General features: G+C 44.1%; 1 protein-coding gene across 2 annotated transcripts in view; it reads left to right on the top strand.

Annotated features, from left to right (window-relative positions):
- Positions 1–248: 248 nt before the first annotated feature.
- Positions 249–19,215, top strand: part of aars1 (alanyl-tRNA synthetase 1) — a gene marked incomplete at its 5' end in the record, with an annotated part of 69,379 nt that continues 50,412 nt past the window's right edge. For both annotated transcript variants that reach the window (XM_083762997.1, XM_083762996.1), the window contains 14 exons: positions 249–392; positions 1,890–2,078; positions 2,949–3,094; positions 3,681–3,875; positions 4,095–4,239; positions 6,419–6,564; positions 7,740–7,848; positions 8,039–8,189; positions 9,035–9,159; positions 11,978–12,122; positions 13,179–13,357; positions 13,944–14,057; positions 15,319–15,525; positions 16,602–16,786. In XM_083762997.1, the coding sequence (XP_083619123.1) occupies positions 249–392; positions 1,890–2,078; positions 2,949–3,094; positions 3,681–3,875; positions 4,095–4,239; positions 6,419–6,564; positions 7,740–7,848; positions 8,039–8,189; positions 9,035–9,159; positions 11,978–12,122; positions 13,179–13,357; positions 13,944–14,057; positions 15,319–15,525; positions 16,602–16,786 (2,180 nt within the window). The remainder of the gene's footprint in view (positions 393–1,889; positions 2,079–2,948; positions 3,095–3,680; positions 3,876–4,094; positions 4,240–6,418; positions 6,565–7,739; positions 7,849–8,038; positions 8,190–9,034; positions 9,160–11,977; positions 12,123–13,178; positions 13,358–13,943; positions 14,058–15,318; positions 15,526–16,601; positions 16,787–19,215) is intronic.

Raw genomic sequence — 19,215 nt, 5'->3', positions numbered from 1 at the left:
AATCGCAATTATGTTTGTATACTTGTCAATGGTTTCCATGTCGTAAAGTATCACTTTGTGATGTGTTGTAAGCTTGCAGATCAACTGATCAATTTCTGCTATTTTGTAATTAAAAATAAATAAACTGTCAGTCAGTGACTTCTTTTTATATTTAAGTTGTACAATTTGACAATTTATCGTCAGCTTACATTTGTAATCGTGTGTGTGTGTGTGTGTGTGCGTGCTCCCGTCTAGACAGCTAATCCAGAATGGATGCATCGATGACTGCAGCTCAAATCCGGGAGAAGTTCATCAATTACTTCCGTCGCCATGAGCACCAATATGTCCACTCCTCGGCCACCATCCCGATGGACGACCCCACGCTGCTCTTTGCAAATGCTGGAATGAATCAGGTCAGTCATATCATTATGTCATGTGACGGGTCAAACTAGGGCGTTTTCATGATCCATGAATCCATCGCAAGCATTTGTTTTGCATGAAATACAGTCCTTGGGCTAAAATCTCTGCTATCTCTTTCCCTAACAAATAGTATAGTGAAGTTATGCACTGGTTAGGTTGTCGCTGTAGTCTGCATCCGTACTAACATTAGCCTAATAGATTTGGGAAAAAATGGTTATTTAAAAAAAACATGGCTCGAACATCCCAAATGAAGTCAAACACTAAAATGTTGTGCAAAAAGTGCACCAAAGAAATGGACTTTGCTGGGTGGTTGGTAGGTTGCAAAGGCCATATTTTCATTGAGCGTGTGAAATGAAGCAAAAATTGCCTAAAAGATATCTCTCCAGCATGGGAGAGGCAGTGTTGGTCAGCCATCTGCAAAAACATGTACAGTGTAGGTCTCGCTGCCAGTGATTTGAGATCACTGCTGGTGATCAAAAGGTCAAGATTACAAACAAAAATGTCTTTAAAAAAAGACTCCCTTTGGAAAAACGCTGTAATGTTTACAATGCTAATAAGATGTTAAGAACCATATTTTCACTTTGCTTTATATCCCAGTTTACTAAAGTCATTTCACTTGTCTTGTGATTTAATTGTAACAAGCTCCTTGTTACAACCTAGCGTTTTTTAGACATCAGGTGACCCGGGCGTCTAGTGTAGCGGTCTACAGGCACCTAGGCCGCTAAGGCAGCCTGACGGCGTGTCACGGGTTCGACTCCCCATCCCAACGACCTTTGCTGCGTGTCACCCCCAATCTCTCTCTCCCCATTTCCTGTCACCATACTGTACTCTATCCAATAAAGGCAGAAAAAGCCCCAAAAAATATATCTTAAAAAATAAATAAAAAATAATCGGCCTCAGGTCTAAATGTGTTAATTAAGCAATAAGCCACGAGAGGTCTCAGGTTACCGGGTATTTTACACTGGCTGGGGGCGTAGGCAGACCCGACGCGAAGCGGAGGGTCTTCTACCCCCCAGGCAGTGTAAAATACCCGGTAAGCTGGGCCCTCGAGTGGCTTATTGCTTTTCTAAAACGGTTACAAACATATAGCAATATTATCCTAATAAAACTATTAAATTCACAAAAGTAGCAACGCTTTGCGCCACCAGAGCGAGCGAGCCAGAGCCAAAACACTTCCTTGTTTTGCTCCGCAAGTAGCCTATGTGACGGGAGAATAGCGCTTGATGTATTTACGGGGCTGCCTGGAGCCACACATTCACAGTCATATGAGCCGGGCGGTGCTTAGACGCCCGCACGGCATGTGTTTGTAAAGCAATCAAGCGCTCCCCTTCCCCAGTTCAGCTACAAGGCTGCAGTTTACAAAGTGATTGAAGGAGTGGGTTATCGGTGAAATTTACACCGGTCACGTGACGGTAACCAGCCAATCAGAATGAAGTATTGGGACTACCCGTTTTAGAAACCAAAATTAAATCTTGTCAACCTTCCCCCAGTTCAAACCCATCTTCCTCAACACCATCGACCCGTCCCACCCCATGGCCCGGCTGCGTCGTGCCGCCAACACACAGAAGTGTATCCGCGCCGGTGGAAAGCACAACGACCTGGACGATGTGGGCAAGGATGTGTACCACCACACCTTCTTTGAGATGCTGGGGTCCTGGTCCTTTGGGGACTACTTCAAGGTAGGGGGTGTGTGTGTGTGTGTGTGTGTGTGTCCGCCCACTTAAACCCCATATGGTTGACCCGGTAATGCAAGTATGATGATGTCAAATGAGCATACCCTCTATTGTAACCATTTTGCCAAATCACAGTTCTTTACATGCATTTTGATTGATGCAGGATAATAATGAAGCATTATTGCCCACTTTGTTATATTTCGGCTGCATTTTAATTTAATAACATTTTTAATATTATATTAATCATACCCAAAAGGCTTTTATATCTCATAATGTATTCACATTCATCTGTTTGGTCATATGGATGTACACAGTTTTGGATATTTTCTCAATGTTCCAACCCATTCTGACCGGGCACCCATTTTGGTGTTAGCATCATATTATGCTTTAGCTATTGAAAAATAGCAGATCTACAAGCTCATAGCGCGCCACCGAGTGGCGCGCTACGAGCTTGTAGGTCTGCTATTTTTGAAAAATCGAAGAACGACTGACATTTTTTTAATCTGATCTCAGGTCAGAATGGGTTAATAATGAAACTGTCAGGATGTAATAGACATTTTTAGAATCTGATCTCAGGTCAGAAGGGGTTAAAAATCTACTGATGGCAGCCAGTGAGCTTGAGTATGTTAAAAGTATGGCTTTTGGTTTTTCTTTAGGTCTCGATGGCTTACTCCTGTATAGATGGCCTGGTAATTGTCTCTTGCATTTAAATCACAATCGACTCATTCGGCTGCAGCCCATTAAACTCAGTCGCCGGTCGTGGATCAATCTGTTCTCCTCAGTCTCTACCTGTGACCATCGCCCTTCTCTCCCTCTCCCTCTCTCTCTCTCTCTCTGCTAATGTCTCCCTCCTCTCATGTCTTCCCTCCTCTGCAGCATTTGGCCTGTGAGATGGCCCTGGAGCTGCTGACCCAGGAGTTTGGCATCCCCATCGAGCGTCTGTATGTCACCTACTTTGGGGGCCATGCTGAGGCAGGCCTGGAGCCTGACCTCGAGTGCAAGCAGATCTGGATGGACCTGGGGTGAGTCCCAGATCTTCTACAGCTAATGCTGCGTTGACGGCAAACAGTGACTGAAGGAGTGAAGATTCATTCTCGACGTGACCTGTCATGTTGTAATTATGCCCATGAGTGACGGGGAATGGGAATCGATATCGTTAACGAGAATCAACATCCGAGCGTATCAATTCCTTTTGATCAACGCCAGCATGTTTTTCCGGACATTTGCTCTTTGCAAAACAATGATGCCGTGTGTGTGTGTGTGTGTGTGTGTGTGTGTGTGTGTGTGCACTGCTGAAAAGGAAAAGATAAGAGTATAATTGTAATTTATTGTAACATGTGTTGACCATAGGTGGGCTCTAGACCGGATCTGAGCGCTGAGCAGTTAACAGTTCCACAGTCAGTGTTGCGGAAAGCCTGGTGGTGACGCAAGGTTAACGTATCAGTGGATTGTTTTAATCAATACATAATCAAATGGCACTTTCGCATTGCATAGAGTCAAGTTTCCCACACAGCAGATGGAAAGTCAGGATCCCTGTAGCTGGTCGTAGCTAGCGACATGGTTAAAGTTAATGATGAAGACATCTCCTTCACTCCGTCCCACCTTCAGAATGGACGAGGCCCGTATCCTGCCTGGCAGCATGAAGGACAACTTCTGGGAGATGGGGGACACGGGTCCCTGCGGCCCCTGCAGTGAGATCCACTACGACCGCATAGGAGGAGGGAGAGACGCCGCTCACCTGGTCAACATGGACGATCCCAACGTGCTGGAGATCTGGAACCTGGTGTTCATTCAGTTCAACAGGTAAACGCACTCAAAATGCACAGCAGGATCATTTATGAAAAGGTTCCCCCTGATGCTCGCTCATATACTGTACATATACAGTACACAATGTAAAGGTTACGCCCACACACACACACACACACACACACACACACACACACACACACACACTCCTGCTTGACCAGAAGTGGTGTCTGACTCTGAACCCATATCCGTCTCTCTTCTCTCTGCGACCTCTAGGGAGTCTGAAACGGAGCTCAAGCCACTGCCTAAGAAGAGCATTGACACAGGCATGGGTTTGGAGCGCCTGGTGTCCATACTGCAGAACAAGATGTCCAACTATGACACTGACCTCTTCATCCCTTACTTTGAGGCCATTCAGAAGGTAAAGACATGGAACTGCTGTGAATGTGCGTAACTGAAGGCTTTTAAAGTTGACCATGAATGGGGGAAAAAAGGAGGGTGAGCTCTGTACAGGCCAGTCTAGACGACCAATGCAACTCGACATGTCACCATCTGCCACTCTCCAGTTTAGGGTATGCACATGCATAAACTCAGTGGCAAAGTGAGTTTAACGTTGTTTAATGCACTCAGATTCTGATTTGTATGTCTCGGCTGTCAAGGCCAGAAAGTAGTTTATTTTTCCACCCCACAAAGTAGGCATTCCTGCATAACTTCCAGGTATGATGATGATGTCACGCACGCTGACGCGCATACTCTCCATTGCTGTGGAAGCGCCTGAATGTGCACCGTCAAGTTGCAAATCGCAGTTTTCGGATTCTGTTGCATGTTGTTGAATAATATTTGGTCTGGATTAGGGCTGGGATTAAGGAATTAAAGTCAGCAATAAGAAATTAATGTTGTCTGGCCTTCCTTCACAGGTTTTGTGTAATTATATTTGACAAATGATCTCGGTGATGTAAATTGTAGTGCTACACTTAACGAGAGCTAATTACCGTATGTTGCAACATTGTTGCAACATATTCTATGCATGTACCTAATATGTAGTTGCATTGTATGGGGATTGGTAATACTATCCCCATACTTAAACTGCATTTATGTGTTCACAGTATTGGCTGAAATTGTAGCTAAAGGCAGACTGTATATTTCAGTCATAGCTGATATCCTAGCTAAAGGCAGACTGTGTATATTTCAGTATAAGCTGATATCCTAGCTAAAGGCAGACTGTGTATATTTCAGTATTAGCTGATATCCTAGCTAAAGGCAGACTGTGTATATTTCAGTATTGGCTGATATCCTAGCTAAAGGCAGACGGTGTATATTTCAGTATTAGCTGATATCTTAGCTAAAGGCAGACTGTGTATATTTCAGTATTAGCTGATATCTTAGCTAAAGGCAGACTGTGTATATTTCAGTATTGGCTGATATCCTAGCTAAAGGCAGACTGTGTATATTTCAGTATTGGCTGATATCCTAGCTAAAAGCAGACTGTGTATATTTCAGTATTGGCTGATATCTTAGCTAAAGGCAGACTGTGTATATTTCAGTATTGGCTGATATCCTAGCTAAAGGCAGACTGTGTATATTTCAGTATAAGCTGATATCCTAGCTAAAGGCAGACTGTGTATATTTCAGTATTAGCTGATATCTTAGCTAAAGGCAGACTGTGTATATTTCAGTATTAGCTGATATCCTAGCTAAAGACAGGCTGTGTATATTTCAGTATTAGCTGATATCCTAGCTAAAGGCAGACTGTGTATATTTCAGTATTAGCTGATATCCTAGCTAAAGGCAGACTGTGTATATTTCAGTATTAGCTGATATCCTAGCTAAAGGCAGACTGTGTATATTTCAGTATTAGCTGATATCCTAGCTAAAGGCAGACTGTGTATATTTCAGTATTGACTGATATCCTAGCTAAAGGCAGACTGTGTATATTTCAGTATTAGCTGATATCTTAGCTAAAGACAGGCTGTGTATATTTCAGTATAAGCTGATATCCTAGCTAAAGGCAGACTGTGTATATTTCAGTATTAGCTGATATCCTAGCTAAAGGCAGACTGTGTATATTTCAGTATTAGCTGATATCCTAGCTAAAGGCAGACTGTGTATATTTCAGTATTAGCTGATATCCTAGCTAAAGGCAGGCTGTGTATATTTCAGTATTGGCTGATATCCTAGCTAAAGGCAGGCTGTGTATATTTCAGTATTAGCTGATATCCTAGCTAAAGGCAGACTGTGTATATTTCAGTATTGGCTGATATCCTAGCTAAAGGCAGACTGTGTATATTTCAGTATTGGCTGATATCCTAGCTAAAGGCAGACTGTGTATATTTCAGTATAAGCTGATATCCTAGCTAAAGGCAGACTGTGTATATTTCAGTATTAGCTGATATCCTAGCTAAAGGCAGACTGTGTATATTTCAGTATTAGCTGATATCCTAGCTAAAGGCAGACTGTGTATATTTCAGTATTGGCTGATATCCTAGCTAAAGGCAGACTGTGTATATTTCAGTATTAGCTGATATCTTAGCTAAAGGCAGACTGTGTATATTTCAGTATTGGCTGATATCCTAGCTAAAGGCAGACTGTGTATATTTCAGGGTACTAACGCCAGGCCCTACACGGGTATGGTAGGTGCTGAGGACACCGACGGCATCGACATGGCCTACCGCGTCCTGGCCGACCACGCTCGCACCATCACCATCGCCCTGTCGGACGGAGGGCGGCCTGACAACACGGGACGCGGGTGAGATATGAAACATTAACTGATTAAACCATTCTGACCTGAGATCAGATTCATACGAGGTTTCCGCCGGACACACACTGGTCTGACGAACCCATTCTGACCTGAGATCAGATTCTAGAAATGTCAGTCGCTCTTCGATTTTTCAAAAATAGCAGACCTACAAGCTCGTATCGCGCCACTCGGTGGCGCGATATGAGCTTGTAGATCTGCTATTTTTAAATAGCTAAAGCATAACATGATGCCGACACCAAAATGGGTGCCCGGTCAGAATGGGTTAAACCATTTTGACCTGACCAGATTTAAAAAAAAAGTCTTCTACATCCTGACAGTTTTCTGAAAAAGCTATGTTTCTATGTCAGTCGTTCTTCGATTTTTCAAAAATAGCAGACCTACAAGCTCGTAGCGCGCCACTCGGTGGCGCGCTATGAGCTTTTAGATCTGCTATTTTTCACTAGCTAAAGCATAACTTAATGCTAACACCAAAATGGGTTAAACGCAGGGACATGATGACTGTCACTCACACAACGCTACCTCTGGATAATGACTCATTACACCTCTTTAAGTCTTTAGTTCCTACCGTAAAATGTACAGCGTTTTACAATGACTTACATTTGTCCCTGTGTACTTGGCTCTACAATTAGACCCTCCAGAAATACGCGGGCTAAAATCCTTGATTATGTGGGATAAAGTATTGATTATTGCGGGCTAGAATCCTTGATTATGCAGATTATTTATTGATAATCCTTTCGATTTTTAAGAAGGTGCTTTATCCGATTTTCCAATTAAGGAGGATTAGTTTAAGGGCTAATATGGAGGGTGAATTGGGGGAATTATTCCAAAATTCCAGTGTTGAAAGAGGGGGTTATTACCGGTACTATTCCACACATAATTATGAGAGAAAGAAGGGGTTATTACCGGTACTATTCCACACATATGAGAGAATACATCAAATATCTGCTTCCCGTAGGTAGTGAGGGAAGGGCACGTCCAAAACGTCGCCCAATTTGTCTGATTATGCAGTAAATTATGCGATCGCATAATCACACTTTTCTGGAGGGTCTATACAATTGGATGGCCAGTATGTGTGTGTGTGTGTGTGCGTGTGTGTGTGTGTGTGTGCGAGGGCGTGTGTGTGTATGTACAGTAAAATGATGTTTCTCTTCCGCTCTGTGTAGCTATGTGTTGAGGAGGATCCTGCGTCGCGCTGTGCGTTACTCCCATGAGAAGCTGGGAGCTAAAAAGGAGTTCTTTGCCTCCCTGGTGGACGTGGTGGTCCAGTCCCTGGTGAGATTTTCTTTGCCAGTCAGCAACTCTGTGATTCATGGTTTCCCTCAGTTCCTGGGTAGGGGGGAATATTAATACTAGCCTCTCCCATTGCTGTCCTTTCTCCACCTCCAACTAATCTTTTTGTTCTGTGTCTCTCCCTCTCACCCCCCCCTCTCTCTCTATCTCTCTCCCCCCTCCCTCCCTCCAGGGCGATGCATTCCCAGAGCTGAGAAAGGACCCAGAGATGGTGAAGGAAATTATAAATGAAGAGGAGGAGCAGTTCCTCAAAACGCTCAAGAGGGGGCGTCACATCCTCGACAGGAAGATCCAGAGCCTGGGATGCAGCAAGACCATTCCAGGTGAGATGGACGGGCATGCACACACACACATAAAATAACAATAGTAAAAAATACTGCAAAAAATATAATACAATACAATTTGACCATTAATTGTCGCACAAAATAATTTCGATTTAACGATTTTTGGCATTGAACACTGGAACATATACTGTATGCATACAACTTAAATTTCTGTTTGTTTTTTAGGCTTCATAATCAAATTCTACAGGGCAGATAATATGACATAACTTAAACATACAAAGAAATTACTGACACATTTAATAATATTATACTTTAAAAACAACATGTACAGGATCTACAAGCTTATGTTATCCTTGTTATCTATTTTTGGAAAATCTTTGAAAATGTATGAACATTTCTCTACATGGAAACGCTCATGACGATCATGCAAGTTAATTGTGATTCGGCGATTATGTAACAATTGTGATAGGCCTTGAGCCGAATACTGTGGAACATGGAAAGTGTTTTCTTCTCTGTCTGTGGTTCCACGTTGTGGCACATGTTAAGAACGTGTTCATCTAATGTCTCTGTCTGTGCTTCCAGGTGACACATGTTAACCCATTCTGACCGGGCACCCATTTTGGTGTCAGCATCATGTTATGCTTTAGCTATTTAAAAATAGCAGATCTACAAGCTCATATCGCACCACCGAGTGGCGCGATACGAGCTTGTAGGTCTGCTATTTTTGAAAAATCGAAGAGCGACTGACATTTTTTTAATCTGATCTCAGGTCAGAATGGGTTCATCAGACCAGTGTGTGTCCGGCGGAAACCTCGTGTGAATCTGATCTCAGATCAGAATGGGTTAAGAACGTGGTCATCTAATGTCTCTGTCTGTGCTCCCAGGGGACACAGCGTGGCTGCTGTACGACACCTACGGTTTCCCTCTGGACCTGACGGCTCTCATCGCCGAGGAGAGAGGCATGGGCGTCGACATGGCCAGCTTCGAGGAAGAGAAGAAAGCAGCACAGGTGAGGGAAGGAGAGAGATAATAGGTGGGATGTGTGGGGTTTGATTGATTGATTGAAATATTTATTAACAGTTTGTAGAATTTACAGTACATTTTAAGCACAAAGTCAATACAAAGACTGTTAACTGTGAATGGACGACCCAATTAAGCATTACACTTGTTTACAACAGGGTCCACATTGTTCAATTCATCAAAACATTTAGAGACATACAAATAGACACTTCTATGTAGCTAAAGAACAGAACAGGAATTCATCATATAGGAAGCAAAAAGGGAAAAGATACATATACAGTGAGGGGAAATGGGGGGGGGGGGGTGGGGGGGCGATTCAGATTTTACAGAGGCCAGTTTCGAATTGCAGCCATCCGTAGGTGCCCTTTGAGAGCGGTTTTGAAGGAGTCAAGGGATTCACATGTCTTAATGACTGTTGGTAGGGCGTTCCACATTTTGGTGGCATAGGAGCGAAAATAATTTAGTCCCTTGGGTGAAAAATGGATGGGATTAGTGCATTTAAGGGGAAGAAACGGTGCGAGTGAAGAGTAGTGATGGACATGGCGATTTACAATGTAGGCATTTAGTAGATGCTCTTAATCCAGAATGATTTACAGTAAGCAAGAACAACACAAGGTAATACATCATCTAGGCCTGGGGTCATATGTAAACTAAGAACCTAACATCATGAAACTATAAGTATACTACACTATACAATGCTATGTCCACATACTATGCTGTCTAAATGACATATGTTAGCCTTTGCATACGTCTGCATGGTCGTCGAAGCTAGGGATAACCACATAACCAAAAGTCAGTGGACATAATTTCAAATTGGTGTCTCTAATACGTCTTCTTTGTTCAAATGAACGGAAATATTAATGCTACTGCTACGATGGCACTACGATGTGTTTCCGATTGTGTCAGATGTTCGAGGAAGGCCGTTTCCTGATTTCAGACTGGCGATCCCCCAGTGCCTCGCACAGAGCCCTGGCTATAAACCTACTGTACCAAGAAGACAGAATGATGGAAGCAAACGCCTTTGGAATTAAATGGAACGTCAAATGTGAGACGGGGCCTCTCGGCATCACTTTTGGATCCCATTAATGGTCTTGTGGTCAAATGGAAGTACAATTGCTGCATTTACAACATTCTCCGTTATTCTGAGAAGTTTGCTTTTTCACTAGTTGGTGAAGTTGCTGCTGCAATGTGCTTCCATTCAGCCACAAGAGCATTGGTGAGGTCAGACACGTCATGTGAAGTCTGATTAAGCCAGCCAAGTCATGTTAAGCCAGTCTTAAAGGACCGCTTCACCACTTTTCAACTTCTCTTCCTATAATTGGTCCTCACTAATGTTCATGATAAAATACCACTATTTCTTCCTGCTAGGTCTGTCTCTCATAGGAGGGCTGTGGGCAGTTCAGACGGGTATGGCACCAGTGACATCATCGTTAGGCAGATTTTTTTTAATTTAGATTTGTATTATCGTGAGAACGATGGCTTCCATTTTTGCATTGCAACTTTTCAGCCTGTAGTTTCTATTGGCTTGGAATCCCCATCGATGATGTCACTGGTGGACGGGTTTCTGAACTGCCCACAGCCCTCCCATGAGACACGGATTGAGTAGAAAAGAATTGCGGTATTTTATCATGATCATTAGTGAGGACCAATTATACGAAGATAAGTTGAAAAGTGGTGAAGTGGTCCTTTTAAGTCTGGCTCGCATTTGGCATGCCGATACTTTCCAAAGGTGTTTGCTAGGGTTCCGGCCAGGGTTCCGTGCAGTGTGCAGGCCAGTCAAGTTCTTCCTCACTTACAGTATCTCCACAAAATAAATCTGTATGAGGTACTGTTGGGATTGTCAAGACCGATTTACACTTATGCCGGTGTCAAATGTCGAGAATAGCCTACCGTACCTACTGTACAAACTCCCCGCGACACGCTGCACGCTTCTAGGCCTGCTATTTCTGCAAACTGTGCTCACAAAATTGGAAGCGCACTTACAGTTTCATTGTGACTCTAACATTAAGATGTTCAGTCACTGGAACAAAAGGCACAGGTTAGAAACACTAATTAGAAAGGTCTGTCCACTGACTTGATAGACACGGTTGAATGAGTAGGAGCATTCATTGAGGGATGAGAGGGGTTGGATTTGAAGTGAGAGAAAGATGCATGTTATTTTCTTCTTTCTCCATGGGATTTTGAAATGCTGTTAACAGTTAATGGTGGATGGAGTTTGTGCTTGGTGGAAGCCAGTGTGACCACCAGTACCTTAAAGAGTGCAGAAATGCTACAGCTCTTTGAGTTTCCCTACCTGAACAGTCAAGAACAAGTAAGACGCGCAAACGCGGGAAGCGAACGCAGCTCGTAAATTGCAATAACAACAATTGGAATAAATTACGTACTTTTTTTCCCTTTTTAGTTAGTAATTTTTTGAAGTTTTCTACTGTGTGTGTGGTTGTGTGGGTGTGGGTGTGGGTGTGGGTGTGGGTGTGTGTGTGTGTGTGTGTGTGTGTGTGTGTGTGTGTGTGTGTGTGTGTGTGTGTGTGTGTGTGTGTGCGCGCACGCGCGCTACAGCTGCGCCCTCTGGTGGCGGGCGGGTGGTGTCACAGCGGGACAGACAGACAGACAGACACACAGACATGATCTGCAGGGTCTCATAGTTAGTGCTCAGTGCATTCGCAACTAGTCCTTAAAATGGTAAAAAAAAAACCACATTGAGGGAAACCTTCCAAACTGACAGTACTTGGTGGGTCATAACCAAAACCACGGTGGCTTTTGTAAATCACATGAGATTAATCAGCCTAGCTACTATGTGTGTCCATTAGCTGAGGTCCCAGGGGAAGGGTGCTGGCTGTGCAGACCACATCATGCTGGACATCTACGCTATTGAAGAGCTGAGAAACAAGAGTGTACCTGCGACGGACGACTCCCCCAAATACGACTACAAGTTAAACGACAATGGCGAATATGGTGAGGGACTGTTTACCTTCTCTGACTGACACACAATAATACTGTGCTTTTCAAACGTTTCAATGCGACGCGTTTTGAGCTTTTAGATTGGATGTTTTCGACGAAGAGATTTGGTGTATAGATTGAAAAAAGGAGCATACTACATTTTGATCCAAATCCCACGTTCCGAGATTTCTTTAACCCATTCTGAACGGGAACCCATTTTGGTGTTGGCATCATGTTATGCTTTAGCTATTTAAAAATAGCAGATCTACAAGCTCATATCGCGCCACCGAGTGGCGCGATACGAGCTTGTAGGTCTGCTATTTTTGAAAAAATCGAAGAGCGACTGACATTTTTAGAATCTGATCTCAGGTCAGAATGGGTTCATCAGACCAGTGTGTGTCCGGCGGAAACCTCGTATGAATCTGATCTCAGGTCAGAATGGGTTAAAATGACGGCACCGAACCCGAGTGGACCCGTCACAATTTGGGCAGATTCTGAGCCATTCCGACTTTCCTTCTTTTACTTATGGATTTGTACCGAGATCACAGGGCTTAACCCATTTTGGGGCGGGAACCCCCTTTTGGTGTTTTAAATATTATGTTATAATTTAGCTATTGAAAAATAACAGATCTACAAGCTCATAGTGCGCCACTCGGTGGCGCGCTATGAGCTCGTAGGTCTGCTATTTTTGAAAAATCGTAAAAATGTGGTGCAAATCTTTGAATATATATTCTTTCAAAGTGAATGTTTTTAACTCCGGTCTAAATGGGTTAAAGTTCTCCGTCGCTGGGACGGATTTATATCCTGAAGATTTCATAGGGACCATTTTTAGATCCGTGTAGATCCGCAAAAAATATATTTGTGGGGGTGGGGGGTATGTGTACAGTGTAGCGATGGCCGCGTGGTGTGAATGACATGACCGAAGCAGTCACAACGCAGCATGCTTGCTACGTATGCTAGTCAAAGTGATCTGAGGGGGGGCAACAAAACAGACAGCTGACTGTCGATGCTGTCTGTTCTAAACGGACTGAGACATGAAGATATTCCCTCTTCTTTTCCACTTCGCTCCAGTGTTTAAGACGCCCACGTCCACGGTCCTGGCCCTGCGCCGTGACCGGGCCTTCTGTGAGGAGGTGACCACGGGCCAGGAGTGTGGAGTGGTGCTGGACCAAACGTCCTTCTACGCCGAGCAGGGAGGTCAGACCTTTGACGAGGGCTACATGCAGAGGGGCGACGACAACGCGGAAGACGTAAGTGGAAAAACCTCAATTACACTTGAGCTCATCATGACATTTTACTTTGATGATTAATTGTGTCACTCACTTAATTGTGTTACATTATGAATCAAAATCTCATTTCTGTTTGGCTTTTAGCCTTTGTAAAACTAAAGTTGCACAGGGCAGATATGACAAATAAATAACACATATTATTTTATGACCATAATGCTTAAAAATATGTCTGCTGTTTCCACTAATCGTGGAAACGGCAGACCTACAACAGGTTGTAGATCTGCTATTTCCACTATTTATGGCATTGCGCATGCGTGAAATACAAGGAGACAGGTTTTTTTTTTCTTTTCATGGAAAGTGACCCTAAGATGTCCCCAGACGTCCTGGGCACCCTAGGATGTAATTATAAAGACGTATTGGGCACTGGATGTGTTGTGACAGGCCTACAAATGCAATGAACCAAAGCCCCGTTATTGTTGCTGTTCCTCATCGAAACCCCAGACAAATTAATTAGCTAGCGCTAATCATTAGTTACAATTAGGAATGCAGGAGCTGTATTAACTCTCTCTGTCTCTGTCTCTGTCTCTCTCTCCCCCTCCCTCTCCAGAGGATGGAGTTTACAGTGAAGAACACACAGGTCAGAGGAGGCTTTGTTCTCCACGTGGGGACAGTCTATGGAACGCTGAAGGTCGGAGACCAGGTCACCTTGCGCCTAGATGAGGTGAGAATGTGTGTAAAAAAACACACACGCACACACAAGCATGCACAAGTGAGCCCTGCCTGTGATAGTTCAGGCAGGGCTGAACTGAGTGTAACTGACTGAACTGTAGTTTTCTCTTGAGTACATGAAGTCAACAGATGTTTGTGGAAATGTCCAGTACGACAAACCAAGCCAACAATCTAGCATTTCACTGCTTGCTCCACTAACACAGAGGTTCTCAACCTCGAGTTGAGTTGAGGCGTTTAGTTTGACTCGGTTCCACAAAAGAATATTGTGAAACTATTTTCAAAATGTTTGCCTCTTTATTTGACCAGTTTTATAGTATAGTTTGTTCGTTACTATTGATGCAGTTTGATGGTCTTTTATTTTCTTTCTTTCTTTTTTTTAGGTATTTTATTAACCCATTCTGACCTGAGATCAGATTCATACGAGGTTTCCACTGGGACACACACTGGTCTGACGAACCCATTCTGACCTGAGATCAGATTCTAAAAATGTCAGTCGTTCTTCGATTTTTCAAAAATAGCAGACCTACAAGCTCGTATCGCGCCACTCGGTGGCGCGATATGAGCTTGTAGATCTGCTATTTTTCAATAGCTAAAGCATGACATGATGCCGACACCAAAATGGGTGAAGATCTTAAAAGTCCTTTAAATTGTCACTTCAGTGTCATCTGGGGATCCCCCAAAATCATGTGGGGACCCCCTAGGGGTCCTTCCATACCCACAGGTTAAGAACCACACTGCACAATTAAAATAGCAGACATTGCACAAAATGTACTGAGAGTAATATATTTCACAATTTAGGCATTTAGCGGACGCTCTCTCTTAAACTAAACTGTGTGGAACATAACCTACTGTGAAGCTGTTCACAAAAGAAAGTGGACCTAACTTTGCTACTACAGGGAAAACATGCACATGTACATATGTTACTATTTCTCTACACATTGATTGCTCTTTCTTACACTCTTTATCCTGTCCCTTTAGTTTGCTGTGCTTGCTGTGTTTTTTCTTATTTTGAATATTATGCTTATCTACTGTATGCTGCTGCATTGTCTGTAAGGAAGCCAAACAAAAATAAGTTTTACTCTTATGTACCTGTACACAAGATGTAACAATAAAGTCCAACCTTGAACCTTAATCCAGAGCGATTTACAGTAAGCAAGAACAATGCATCAAATGCAGAATATCCATATATCGAAACTATAAACACTAGAATGAACTAACATATATTATATACTGTTTAATCCTCCTGCTTCCAGGCTCGTCGAAAGCCCATCATGAAGAACCACACGGCCACCCACATCCTGAACTTCGCCCTGCGAGGGGTCCTGGGAGAGGCCGACCAGAGGGGCTCCCTGGTCGCCGCCGACCGTCTGCGCTTCGACTTCACCGCCAAGGGCGCTCTGAGCACCGGAGAAGTCCGCCGCACGGAGGAGATCGCGTGTGCCTTGATTCGAGATGCAAAGGTGTGTGTGTGTGTGTGTGTGTGGCCAATGGTCAATGAAATTATGGGCGGATTCAAACTAGCGCTGGAAACCGACGCCGTCTCCCTATCGTTTCACCAACCTACAGTATGTGAATGGAATAGTTCCAGCCATAGGAGCAATGTTTGGAACTATCGCCCATAGGCACCCGCTTTGCGGCGAGATCAAAGCCTGTCACCACTCTTACTAGATTACTCTGGTGCAATGATAGTCAACGGACCAGCGCGTTCATGTCCAAACTGCAATACCAAATTCGGCCACTGTCCATTTCGCCTTAAGGTTTCCTCCTCTATTCATATATACTAGTCTAAGATGTATGGCCACCAATGTCACTGTGTCCATAATTAATTCCACCAGAGGGTGCCATTGCCCAACTAGGCACATCACTATTAACACATAGGCTGCTACAGTATTCATCCAGGCCCAGCCCTGGTGTGCTATGGACTTTACATTAAAGGAATTAAAGGGCCCACAGCAAAATGTTCTCTTATAGCGAGAATCACACGCATACATCAAAAGAAAGCCTAACTTGTCCACTTCAATTTAAAAAAAGAAATTTTGATTTACCATCTTCAATTCTGGACATTTTGACCTTTTTGTAACACCTGCTTTTGCCTGAACTCTGCTCGCTTGAACAGACAGCAGAGTTATGGAAGGTTGAAGTTGACAGACATTGACAGACAGATATAAAAATGAACACAAATAATATCCTATACATACTATACACCGAATGAAAGCCCTGAATGTCTATTTTTAGGAGGAAAACAGTACACATTGATCCCATGTACAGTTTGTCAGTAATTGGTTATTGAATGCAGCTTGCGCCCACCAGAGAGAACTTTAGAGAAGGCATGGACCTCACCTGAACAACTATTATTCACAAAATAAGGCCTATAGCGACATGTACATACTATATACCGTATGAAACAGAAGACTGTTGCACTGCTCACTTCACAGGGGTGTGATTTGAACAGACGAGTTACCGTCTGTAGGAACAGATCAGTTACCGTCTGTAGGAACAGACCAGTTACCGTCCATTTCTCTGTGCCTTCCTACAGCCCGTGTACTACAAGGACACCCCTCTGGCTGAAGCCAAAGCCATCCAGGGCCTGCGCGCCGTGTTCGACGAGACCTACCCCGACCCGGTGAGGGTCGTCTCCATCGGCATCCCCGTGGAAGAGCTGCTGGCTGACCCCAACAGCGCTGCCGGGTCACTCACCTCCATAGAGTTCTGCGGAGGAACGTAAGGATGCTCATGGTCCCTATTCATGGTCATCTTCTGTTCGTTCACCAGGCAGACCAGCAAGTCTGATAGGTATTTAAATCTGTGACAGCGGCCCCGACGCGCATGCTGATCACCACGGGGCCCCAAATTCTATTTGGTTAAAAACCTCAGATGAAATGCCTGGCTATGGTGTGTAGTACCCGCTTTTTAATCTGAGGGGGGTCTGCCAGTGTGCACAAGAACAGGGTGCAAAAACGCCATAGATAATGAAGTTTCTTCTTGTCTCGTTTGCCATTTATTTTCTCGATTTTCAGTTTTTTACATTTCAGAATTCAGAAGTTTCACATTAAAATGTGATCCTGTCACACGGGGAATCTGGTGATGTCCTGAACCCTGTGCCAGATACTCCACTCGGGTCCATAATTATACCATTATTGAGTAGAGACGTGTTTCATCCTGCTTTTGTTTTGACAGGCCTACCTCCTCGGCCGTGTAACTGAATCAAGTTTCACAAAGGAGTCGCTAAATACCCGCTCTGTGTCACTTTATTTTCACCATGTCACTTATTTTAGGTGAAGGAGTTTAAGTATCTCGCGGTCTTGTTCACGAGTGAGGGGAGGAAGGAGATAAGCAGGGGCGGTATTGCAGTCACTGTACCGCACTGTTGTGACGAAAAGAGAGCTGAGCCAGGGGGCAAAGCTGTCTGTCTATCGAGCATTCTTCGTTCCTACTCTCGCCTAAGGTCATGAAGTGTGGGTCATGGCCGAAAGAATAAGGTCGTGAATACAAGTGGCCGGAATGAGTTATCTCAGACGAGTGGCTGGCATCTCCCTTAGAGATAGGGTGAGAAGTTCGGTCACGCGAGAGAGACTGAGTAGAGTCGCTGCTTCATCGCCTGGAAAGGAGCCAGCTTAGGTGGTTCAGGCATCTGGTTAGGATGCCTCTCGAGCGCCTCCCTAGGGAGGTCCTCGATGCAGGTCCCACTGGGAGGAGACCTCGGGGCAGACCAAGGCGCAGATGGAGGGACTACATCGACTCACTGACCTTGGAACGCCTAGGGATCCCCCAGGAGGAAGTTATTAATGTTTCTCTGGAGAGGGAAGTTTGGAGCTCTCGGGTGGAGCTGTTGCCCCCGCGACCCGACTATGTATAAGCGGTGGAAGATGGATGGACAGACTTTTTAGACTTTTTTTTTCCCCCATCATTCTTCAGTGTGCGAGCCCTTTTTTTTTTGCTTATGGGGTCGGTAATTAAGACAGGAAATTGAGAACGTTACCGCGGTACATGCCACCGTAGTGGCCAATTCATACATAAGTTAGGTATGAACATGTATTATGTAACATAACCACTCTGACATAGAAAGGTTTTGGGGTGTCTGTATCTCGAGAGGAGGCAAGCTTCTCGAGAGGGGGCAAGCTTCTGTGCGTGTGTGACGCACACGGAAAGCTTGCCAAGCTTCGGCGTGCGTCACATAAGCCCCGGAGAAAGGGCCAGTGGCAGTGTGCCTTCCACAGTTCCACCACACTTCCGACCCTCTCGTGCGATACAGGTCACTCCAATGAACTGCAGCGGCCAATGAGGCCAACAAGGCATCTATGCCTCTGCCTTTTTTAATGACTGTCCATCTGTGTGTCTGCTTTATGCTACTCCCCTTGTTTTCTCATTTCCAAGCACAGCTGTCAGTGATTACTTGGCATCTCTCCCTCCAAATGTCTGAATGCAGTTGAACGTGCAGGACTGCAGGTGCATTGTGCTCGTCACGATGGCTTGTTTAATGTTGCCAGTGGAAGTGCTGTTGCCAGCTGGTTTGCCCAATCTATTTGGTGCTTGAACATAAGCTTATATAGTAAGGGATCACAGTCAACACAGCTGTGGCTCTCTGCGTCATGTGTGGACAGTGGGAAATGGGTTTCTGGAGCACGGTTATTTAGTAAGCTGTGTGTGTGTGGGGAGGGGGGGGGGGGGGGTGCGCCTGTGTGTGTGTGCAATCAAGAGGAGTATTGGCCTCAAGTCTTATGGAATGTATTGTAATTAGAAATAAGAGCAAACAAAAAAGGCAGCTTGTTCCAGCTGTCATTTTCATATTAGTAGTTGTAAATTTATGTATATTGCGCTAGAAATCAATTGATCCAAGGATTCAGATATTGTATTAATTTAGTTTTTCTTTTTTTTTAAACAAGTATATGAAAACATTTCCAATGTCAAATAGCAGGAGCTAAGCAGAGTTCTACATATTTTACTACGGGGCTTTTTCTTTTAATAAGGGAAGAGCAACATCCTTTTTTTATAGTTGGCTTTGATGAAAATCATTTTAATTATGGAGGAGCCACATCTGCATAAGTAGTTTCCTTTCTGCTGGCTCTCCCCACTATTCTCCAGATCCTCTTGTCTGTTCCAGACATTAGAGCAAGCCATTCCTCATACACTAGACAAGGGTTTCACGTGGC

Source organism: Protomyctophum parallelum (assembly GCF_964188405.1).
Source record: "Protomyctophum parallelum genome assembly, chromosome: 4".
Lineage (NCBI taxonomy): Eukaryota > Metazoa > Chordata > Actinopteri > Myctophiformes > Myctophidae > Protomyctophum > Protomyctophum parallelum.
Note: the sequence above shows the minus strand (reverse complement) of the source record. Positions and strands in the feature narration are given on the sequence as shown.